Source organism: Lagenorhynchus albirostris, chromosome 15, assembly GCF_949774975.1.
Source record: "Lagenorhynchus albirostris chromosome 15, mLagAlb1.1, whole genome shotgun sequence".
In the NCBI taxonomy this organism is placed as follows: domain Eukaryota; kingdom Metazoa; phylum Chordata; class Mammalia; order Artiodactyla; family Delphinidae; genus Lagenorhynchus; species Lagenorhynchus albirostris.
Genome location: NC_083109.1, coordinates 1376300 through 1386599, shown reverse-complemented (window position 1 = coordinate 1386599; position 10300 = coordinate 1376300). Strand labels below are relative to the sequence as shown.

General features: G+C 65.3%; 1 protein-coding gene across 1 annotated transcript; it reads left to right on the top strand.

The window, feature by feature from the left end:
• Positions 1–892: 892 nt before the first annotated feature.
• On the top strand, positions 893–8176 carry OGFR (opioid growth factor receptor). Its single transcript, XM_060123795.1, has 7 exons — positions 893–1113; positions 2807–2875; positions 3518–3596; positions 4460–4538; positions 5291–5357; positions 5996–6144; positions 6847–8176. The coding sequence occupies exons 1-7, from the start codon at positions 967–969 to the stop codon at positions 7838–7840; spliced, it is 1584 nt and encodes a 527-aa protein (XP_059979778.1). The 5' UTR covers positions 893–966; the 3' UTR covers positions 7841–8176.
• Positions 8177–10300: the final 2124 nt, after the last annotated feature.

The window sequence follows — 10300 nt, the reverse complement described above, 5'->3', positions numbered from 1 at the left end:
CTGCCCTACTGCTCAGGAAGATGGGTTCTACCAACCATCTGAGGGGGCTTGAAAGCAGTTCAGTCCCCAAAGGAAATCTGATGAGACTGCTGCCCCAGCCGACACCTGGAGGGCATCCTGGGGGGACACCTGGGGGACAACTTCCAGGGGGTGTCCTCCTGGGGGCATCCTTGCGGGGGGACATCCTCCACAAATTCGTACAGGGTGGGGGACATCTGCTGTGGACAACCTCCAGGGGGCCACCCTTCGGGGGACATCCTGCCTCAGGTCATCCTGAGGGGGCACCATGGTGGAGAGAGGTATCCTCCAGGGGGAATGTTCTGGAGGGGAAGGGACATTCTGGGGGATGCTCTGGGGGACAGGGACCCTCTGGAAACATCCTCAGAGGAGAGCGCATCCTGGGCTACATTCTTCTGAGGAGGACGTGGGGGCGGGGCTTCTTCCAGGGGATGGTTCTGGACTTCTAGGAGGTAAGCATCCTCCAAGAAAAAGATCTCCAGGGTGGGGATCTCAGGGTGGAGGGGAACATTCCCAGACAGTGGAAGAGAGACTTTTCAGGTTGGTGGGCTGGGGAGGCAAGCATCCTCCAGGGAAACATCTTTGGGAGGGACGTTTTCCCAGGGGGAAGGGATATTCTGGGAGGATCCTGAGGGGGTGTCCGCGGGGAGCATCCTCCAGGGGGCCTCTCCAGGGAGAAATCACCAAGGTGGGCATGTGGGAGGCAACCTCACGGGGGAAGGGGGTGAGCGTTTTCCGGAGGAGCCTTCTCGGGGTGATGGGCCTCCTCCAGGGGGACATCCTTCAGGGGTCCTCCTGGGGATGGGCCTCCTCCGGGCGGGGCGGACGGAGTCGGCAGCCCCGGGCCCGCCCCCGGCACGCCCCCTGGCACGCCCCCCGGCACGCCCCCGCGCTTCCTCCCTCTATCACTTTCGCTTCCGCCGGAGCGGGTCCCGCCGCCGCTGGAGTATGGAGGACCCGGACTGCGACTCGACCTGGGAGGAGGACGAGGAGGAGGACGGCGAGGGCCCGAGGGCCGGAGCCGACGAGGATGGCGAGGCCGGCGCTCCGGGGGACGTGGAGGCCGAGGCGGACGCGCGGCCCAGCGCGTTCCAGGTGCCGCCCCCGCGCGCTGGGGACCCGGCGCCCCTGGGGAGGCGGCGTTGGAATAGGGGGCAAGGCCCGGCTCCTGGAAAATCGTTGCCCCCCCGACCCCGGGGCCGAGTGTGGAGGCCCCTCCCGGAGACCCGGCTTGGGGCCCGGCTCCCCATCTCCAGCGGTTGCCCTCTTCCCGGCCCTGTCCTCCTCCCCCATCGTGATCCCCAGGGCACCCTGAGATCCGCCCCCGCACCAGGGCACCTTGCAGGGAATCCAGGGCCACCCTCAGACCCCTGTCCCCAGGACCAGATCTGCGTAAGGACACCTCTTCAAGGGGGTGGCCCCGCACATCCTGGACTCCTCTCTGTCCTACCCCAGCCTCAGGCCCTGGCTCTGTCCTCTAAAGAGGCCCCAGCCCTCAGTGCTGGCCACCCCACTGCTCCCCTCGGCCTCCCGGAGCTCCCTCCTCCACCCGGCGCGCCTCGGGGCTCACCTCACCCTGCCCCACTGTCCAGGACTCCAGCTTCCCTCAGCCCCAGAGCGCCCAGCCTGCCCCACCCCCACGATCCTCACTGGGCGCAGCACCCACCCCGTCGGGCGGGGGCTGGCCGCACGCCGTCTTGGAGGTGGCCTTAGGACTACATGGGTGTGGCGTGCCTGCGCCAGGGTGGCCGGCTGTGCCCACCGGTTACTCGTTGTCACCACTGGTTACTTGTCATAACCATGGTTACTCATCATTACCAGCCGTTACTTGCTAGCACTCGCCGGGTGTTACACTCCCGGAGTGGGTGCAGCTGGGGTTCTGGGTAAGAGGGAAGGCCCCAAGTGGTAGCTGTCACCATGTGTCCCCTCACTTTGGGATGAGGGCGTCCTGGCACCATGTCTAGGGAGTCTTGAATTCCAGCCTGTGTGGTGTCGGGGATGGATTCTCCCTGTAGCAGATGAGAGCTTGGTTTTCAGGTTTCTCTCTGTCTTGGACTGGTCAGTCAGCGAGAGGGACCCCAAGGGGCTCCTGGGCCTGGCTGGAAGGCCGGCGGCCTCAGCACTTCTCTAGTGTTTCAGGGAGGTAGGCTGGGCAGTGGTCAGGGTCACAGGTCACAGGAGTCACAGGGCAGGAATGGCTCTTTCCCCAGGCAGATGCCCACCGGGCATGGTGCAGCGTAGGTGAGAGGACACTGTCACCACCATAGCTCCATGGGCAGACAAATGGAAACTGATGGAGGGGCGGGGCCAGCTTCTGCTGAGTTTCAGTTTCATCCGCTGTCCATTGGCCACACTGGCATCTGGCTAAGAAGCCCACCATGGGAAGCATCTGGGGCCCCTCCTGGCAAGGCCACTGCCCTTAGGGACACAGCCCCTTAGGTGACAACTTAGAGCACAGCGCAAGGAGGAAGTGCTGGGAAAGGCGGGGTTCCCAGGGCGAGGTCCTGGGGTGTGATCCAAGCAGGGTAGCCAGCAAACATGGGAGGAGAAAGTGAAACTAGAGTCAGGGGGGCTCCACCCCAAGAGTGCACATTGGCCTGGGGGTCCTGAGGGCTGGAGCGAGCAGCAGGGGGCCAGCCTCACTCCAGCTACTCCCACCCCCTCTGATTTTGCTGACAGCCCAGGTCCTCGCTGCCGTCACCAGGATGGGGGCTCCGTGGGGTGGGTCCTGCTTGCTGGCCGCCTTGAGGAGTGGGGAGGGGTCTCATCCAATCTCCTCTCTTCCCAGCTCAAGGTGACAGGGTCCCGAAACTGGCGAGCAGCGCGGGACACACGCAGGTACCGGCACCACTACCCGGTAGGTAGCTGCCTGCAGCGCCCTTGCCCCCTGCAGCCCACCCAGGACCAAATCCTCCTCCCGGAGAAGGCCAGCTGGACAGTGTCCCACCAGCCCTTCTCAGACAATGTCCCACGTCCTGCCGGACACCCCAGCTGGGCCTGCTGCTTCTTCCCCTAATCATGGGGTGACAGCACGGCGCCCTAACTCCCATCTCAGTGCCCTTACCTTTAAAACACGTGACGGCGCCAGCCGGCAGCTCGTCCACAGGAGGCCCGGCACCGCTAGCCCGTCTCACAGCCTCCTTTCCCTCAGCCCCCGCTGTCTGCACCCAAGAGTCTCGAGCGATCCTTGGGCTGTCTTTGGGGTGCAGATGAAGGGGCCCTCCCAGCCCTGGCCCGCGTTGGTGGGGGGAAGGTCGTCGCTGGTGGTCAGAGGTGGCTGCTGTCCCCCAAGTGTGGAGGCTTGTCCTCACCTTCGGGGTGGAGGGCGCAGGCTTGGCACTCGGGGTCTTCACCAGCCTTCCGGATGCCTGGAGGTTCAGGGGCCAAGAGCAGACACCCGCTCCCTCCCACCCATCCCAGGAACGCTTCAGCGTGAGGGGCCCTTGGAGGCGGCCTGTTTTGGTGATGTCCTGTCTGGCACCTTTCTCTGGCTCCTCAGGATTTGGTGGAAGGAGATGCCAGTGGTGACATGCCCAACCTGAGTTTCTACAAAAACGAGATTCGGTTCCTGCCTAACGGTGTGTACCTGCTCAGCTGCTGACAGCTCCAGCCTCGGGGGGCCCCCTTCTCCCCTCTGCCTGTCTGGTCTGCTGGGACCTGGTTTGGACACGTGGCTTTCGGATAGCCCCACGGGGCCCCCTGGAAGCTGCCGAGGGGCTGCCAGGTCCCCAACCCTTGGCCTGGATCCACTGGCCAACGTGCTCCGAAGGGCCAGGCAAGGAATGCTGGTGGCTTTGCAGGCCGCACCGTCTCTGTCCGACTACCCGACTCTCCCTCTATAGTGGGAAAGCAGCATATGTAAACTAACGGGAAAGAACAGTTTTTACGGTTTTAAATGGTTGGGGAAGATTTAAGATATAATAGCATTTTGTGAGATGTGAAGACCGTATGAGATTCAGATCTCAGTGTCCATAGTGAGGTCTCCTTGGAACCACCCCTGCTTCTGCACTTACGCGCTGTCTGAGGCTGCTTTCCCGCCACAGCACAGGCCGGCGGCCTCAGCTGTTCCCCTCCTGGCCCTTTGCAGAAACGGGCTGCCTTGCGGGAGCCCAGGCTGCAGGTTCTGTCTGAGGGCAGAATTCCGGCCAGCAGCCTGTGCTTTGTGGGCTATGGCGAGGACCCCCTGCTGCAAAGACAGGCGCAGGTTTGGGACCACGTGTCCTTCCCGGATGGGGCCTGCCCACTCAGGTCTGCTCTCCATCAGCAATGAGGGTCCGCTTTCCAGGTGGCAGAGTGGCAGTCGGCCAAAGTGGGGTTAAAATCACACGAGATGTGCACAGCCTGAAGCTGCCAGGCCCTGAGGTCCTCACGAAAGGAGCGGAGGGCAGTGGGGGAAGGGGCTTTCGGGGCCCTGGCTGACTTGTCCCCGTGGGGCTCCCAGGCTGTTTCATTGAAGACATTCTTCAGAACTGGAAGGAAGAGTACGGCCTCCTGGAGGATAATCACTCCTACATCCAGTGGTGAGTGGGCAGGGCGGGGCCGAGCTTGCAGGGCGGGGCTCCGGAGGAGAGGCTTGAGGCCCCCCCAAGGCTGGAGCCTGGCTCCGCCTCTCCCAGGCACAGCGCACTGCCCTCAGGGCCCAGTGCCCGGCACTGCTGGCGGGGCAGGGGAGACCGGGTCCTGCAGTCTGGGTTCTCCCGGGTTCTCCAGCTGTAAACAGCCTCTGCCGCTCATGGGGACGGGAAGAGCAGCAAACCAGCGGACTGGAGGCCCCATGAGCCTGTCCCGAGCCCGTCCGCGGAGCCCCTGTGCTGCGGGGGCGGGTTCTAACAGTGCCTTGAGGTGCCCCCGGATGCTGCCCCACAAACGCAGTGTCCTTTAAGGACAGCTTGCAGGGGGCCAACCCGGGGCGCAGGGTTCCCCGGGGAATAATTCCACAGCATTAATGATGGGAGGAACAGAAGAACGTGAAAATGAAAAGGAATGGAGGGCTTCCCGGGGGGCGGCTGGCAGGTGCCCTTGCTGCTGAGTGGGCAAGCTGGGACTTCTGTAGGTGGGTCTGTCCTGGGCCCTCATCCTGGGCACCCTCCCTGGAGCTCTCCCACCCTTGCCCCTTGGCTTTACTGACTGGTGAGAACCTGTGGCACGTGTGGTCCCGCCAGCCCCCGGAGGCAAGCGGAGAGCCGCCCCAGGCTGCCCAGCCAACGCGTGCCAGGTGGCTGGTGGCCCGCGTCTGCCACTGCCGGGGCCTGTGCCATCTCCTCCTTCACAGGCTGTTTCCCCTGCGGGAGCCGGGAGTGAACTGTCACGCCAAGCCCCTCACGCTGCAAGAGGTCGAGGTGAGTCTAAAGGCCCGGGGAGGGGCCTGGCTGGCCACAGGGGTTCACGTGCCCTTCCGGAGCTGCTGGAGGTACAGGAGCTAGAGGAGCCCCTCCCCCCAGCCGTGTAACTATCTTCCCTCCCAAGTGGTCCTCGCCTCTGCCCTCAGTGCTCCTTGCGGGCTTCCAGAGAAATCCGACGGTGAGGATCGCTCACATCCAGGGGTCCGGGCAGGGGCCACGAGCAGAGTCAGAGCGCCCGGGCTCTGCCCTGGTCAGCCCTGGCTTGGGCTGGATTGGGGATGCCCTGGGCGATCGGGAGGGGGCTCCAGGAGCCAAGGAGCCCGCGAGAGAGGCCAGGCAGGTGCACCGAGGAGACGGGGCCGTGCTTGCTGCCCCGCGTCCAGCCCTGGAGTCCCTTAGGTCCCCTCTCAGGTCAGGGAGTTCCCCCTGGGGCTACAGCAGCGCCTCAGGCCTCAGAGAGACCCTGCGGCAGCTCAGAGTGAAGAGAGCATCCCTGGGCTTCTGCGCCCTGCCGCTTCACCCTAAGGGTCTGAGCCGAAGCCCCGGGATGAATCGGGGACCGAGGGCGGCGTGCGGCCCCACACTGCACTGGCGCCACCCTGAGCTCCCTGCTGCTCTCGGGGGGCGTTTTGCAGGCGTTTAAAAGCTCCACGGAGGCCAGGAAGCGGTTGGTCCAGGCCTACGAGCTCATGCTGGGCTTCTTCGGCATCCAGCTCAAGGACCGAGACACGGGCCGCGTATGCCGAGCGCAGAACTACCAGAAGCGCTTCCAGAACCTCAGCTGGTGAGGGTGCCGCTCAGCCCGGGCCCAGCAGCTCGGGGGGCCGCACAGCCGGTCTCAGGCTGGGGACGAGGCCTGCGGGGCCGGTGCCTGAGGCTCTGGGCATCCTCCTTGCCTGCAGAGCGGGGGTGGACCCCACCTGATAGGGGTGTGAGCACTAAAGAAAGCCGCGTGAGTCCACAAGCTTCGTGGCTGTGCCCCCCTGCCCACGTGGGCATGGGTCAGGTTGTCAGGGGAGCTCCATCACCATCACAGCGTCCCTGAGCCTCGCACCCGCTGGGGGTGGCAGGCGCACTCCCCTCTCCTGCCTTGGGAAGCGCTGGGCTTGGGGGAGGCACAGAGCATGACTCTGCTGATGGTACAACCACCCTCGCCCATGGGTAACTGAGGCCCCGCCTCTGGAGGGTCCCCACCTGGTCCTCTTCAGCTGAGGTGGGGGTGGGTGTTCCATGGGACCCAGGGGACAGTCACCCTTCTAGAGGGTGCATCACAGTCCCTCACCTACATGGTCCAGGCTCACGGGCCGTCTTCTCAGGGACCGGGGCCCTGCCGGGGGAGCAGGTGGGGACAGAGACTGGCCTGTGGGCCGGAGTGTCTCTGCTGGTGGACATCAGGCTCTCGGGGTGGCGGGGGAGGGAAGGGTGGGCTTTGGCCGAGCGCCGCCCAGCCCCGCGTAGCCCTGCCAGCGCCCCCTGTCCCCTCCAGGCACAGCCACAACAACCTCCGCATCACCCGCATCCTGAAGTCGCTGGGGGAGCTGGGCCTGGAGCACTACCAGGCCCCCCTGGCCCGCTTCTTCCTGGAGGAGACGCTGGTGCGCCGGCAGCTGCCGGGCGTGCGGCAGAGCGCCCTGGATTACTTTGTGTTCACTGTGCGGTGCCGGCACCAGCGCCGTGAGCTGCTGTACTTCGCCTGGGAGCACTTCCGGCCCCGCTGCAGGTTCGTCTGGGGGCCCCACGACAAGCTGCAGAAGTTCAGGCCGTGCTCTCCTCCCTGCTCGCCCCGGCCGGCCCGCCCAAGGCAGGCCAACGGGGAGGAGAGCCCTGGGGAGCCCCTCCTTGAGGCCGCAGCCCAGGGGCAGACCTGCGGACCAGGGAGGGATGAAGAGGGGGACCCGGTGGCCAAGGGTCCCCAGCCTCCTGGCACAGGGCCCCAGGAAGCTGGAGCCTCGGAGAAGGACCAGGGAGATGAGGCCGGCGACGAGCAGGGGCCAGAGTCTCCAAACCCCAAGGAGAGGAAGAAGAGGAAGTTGGAGGCGAATCTGCGGGCGCGGGCCCCAGGGGAGCCGGGCCCGAGCGCCTCGGAGGTGGAGAAGATCGCCCTGAACTTGGAGGGCTGTGCCCTCAGCCAGGGCAGCCTCGGGGCGGAGACCCAGGAAGTGGGCAGCCAAGCCCCGGAGGAGGCCGAGCAGCCCCGCCCCCAGCCCCTGGAGGCCAAGGTGGCTGACGACGTGAGGAAGCGCAGGAAGACGGAGCAGGGTGCCGGGGATGGTACCGTGACGCTGGCCGCCGCCCAGCCCCCTGCCCCGTCAGGGCGCCCAGTGGCTGAAGAGGGTGAAAATGGGGTCAAAGAAGAAGCAGGTGGCCCGGCAGGGCCGGAGCAGGGTGCCCCCGGGAGCCCAGCCACCGCAGGACCCGAGGTGGATGACAGGGCAGAGCCCACGGAGGCAGGACCCTCTGTCGAGCCCGGAGAGCCCTAGGGAAGGGGACGCCCGGGGCCCTGCCCCGCCCCGCCGCAGGCCTGGGAGCCATGTCGCCAGCTGTTCTCCGCGCCCAGCTCTGCGGGCCTCTCCCTGCTGGTCACTGCAGCCACTACTGCAACTGCTGGAAGGGCAGGTCCCGCCCTTGGGGAAGGCCAAGGCTTTAGCATCCTTCTTACCTCGACCTCACTTCCCGCCTCTTTCGTCCTGTACCGCTGCCCGGCCCCCACCTTTGTAACCTGGCTCCTCATGGGCTGGGGGTGTGGGAGGGGGGCTCATTTTCCTAGTCTGGTGCAGAGGCCTTTTCTGAATAAACTCATCTGACTTTTGAGTGTTTGGGCGTGGACGGTGGCCCTGTGGTGGCTGGGGCAGGGGAGGGGCTGGGGGCTGGACACCCCTGGGTGCGCGTGGCCTGGCTGTGGTACCGCTTTGCCCGTGGGAGTGCCTGGGCTGCAGCAGTGGTGCAGGCCTCCTGGGCACCCTGACCCCAGAGCCGCTGGGGCTGGGCAGCTGGTCCCTCGGCTCCCCTCTGTCCCCTCCCTGGCGGCCACAGCTGCCCCTCACCCCATCGGTCCTCCACGCAGGGACCAGCCTGGGAACGGAGTGACTCCCTCCCTCAGCAGCCCCCACCCCGCAGGGCATGCTCCCCCTCAACCTGGCTTTGTCCCCTGTGCCAGGACCGCTCCCTTCCTTTCTACATCAGCACCAAGGACCAAGGACGAGGAGACTCGGAAGTGATGGAGGTCACACCTGGCGGGGGCGGGGGAGGGGGAGGGAGTTAGGGGCCGGGACCTGGGTCCCCTTTTCATGCTCTCCCCACAGCTCCTGTCCTGTGGGGAGGGGGATGGACAAACTGGAAGTCACTCGCTGGGGTGGGGGTGGGACATAGTGTCATCAGGTCCTCGTCCAGACCGTTATGGGGCTCAGGTTCAGGTGGAGAAGCTTGGGGCGTGAAGTGAGAAGTGGACCCCGTCGGAGCAGTCCTTGGGGGCCGGATGTCTGTGCCGGCAGTGGGGCCTGGGAACGGGAGGGCAGGCAGCTCGGGCCCACCTGGCCCGCAGACTTCGGGGAGAGTGATGGCCCAGAACAGGTGGGCAGTCACACCGGACTGACCGGTGGACGTGAGGCCAGCCTCGTGGCCTCTCCCCAGGCCACCGTGGCTATCTGGGTTCGAGGCAGGGGCCGCTCTCCAGGGGGAGGGTGTTTCCTGGCAGCAGGTGGGAGGGTCTGCACAGAGCTGGGAGTGAGTTTGTAAGGCGGGGGGGGGGGGGGGGGGTGTTCCAGCCGCTTCCCAGCCAGGCTTCCTCTGAGTCTGGCCCAGCAGCGCAGGAAGGAGAAGGCTCCGGGCGGGAGGTGCCTTGGAGGTAGGGGTGGGGTGAAGCTGCGTGCCCTACGCCCAGCCCCGCACTGCATCTCTGAGGATGTCCTAAGATGACTCTGACTTGGCGGGAAGGCTGGAACTCTGGGGATCCTCTTGGCCCTTCCTGATAGAATCCACCCTCCCTTTGGAGGGTGTGGCCAAGCCTGACGAGCAGCCCACAGCTGAACCCAACGGGGAGGGGAGGTTTTAACTGTTTCCGTTAGCTGCATGCTCCCTCCTGGGCTAATTCCCGTCATCTCAAAAGTTCTGAGCTCTCACCTGCAGAAACGAAGCTCATCCTAAAGCAGCATTTCCCAGGGAATTCTAAAGCCTCAGACCCCTGAGGCGGGGCTGGGATTCCGGGCGTTCAGTGGGCTCTGCAGGTGACCTGGATGTTTGAGTGTCCCCGGGGGCTGCCCTTTACCCTGCTGTCCCCATGCGCTCCCGGGGTGAAGCAGAGCGTGCCCAATCTGGCAACCGCTGGGCTGCCAAGGCTTGTGAGCAACGGGAACGGCCCACGCCAGCCTCAGGGCTCCTGCTCGGGCCTCAGGACCACGGTGGGCCTGCCTTCCTCTCTGCAGGGCCCCCGCTTGGCTCTCGGGGGGCGGTGCCGGGTGAGAGTCCGGCCTTTGCCACTGCTGGTTCACATGGGTGGACCACTCAGTACAGTTAAAGTTTGGGGAGAGGGCCCTGTGGGCGGCGTTCCAGCCTAGCAGGCATGGCCCTAGAGTCTATTCTGCCCACGGCAGGGCCCCGGAGTGGGAACCGGGGCCGTGGTGGGCCCTGTCTCACCCCTGGCACAGGCGTGTTCACCCTCTCTGGGGGTCTTCCTGGGCCTTGGGCAGCCTGGGTCCCGCTCCGGACCCTGGGGAGGAGTATGGGACTCACCCACCCCGCTGACAGGACTGCCCCTTCTCCAAAGGAGCCCTTCAACGTGGGATTCTCCCTCTCCACACCCTGGTCGAGGACCAAGGGGAGAAAAGAGCCTCTTTCTTGCTTGCTAAAAGGTGCATGTGTGTACCTCACCAGTCCCAGGGTAATTTTAACTCAGAGGCTGGCCAAAAAAACGCCACTGGGTTTCTTTTCTTCCCCGACTGTCT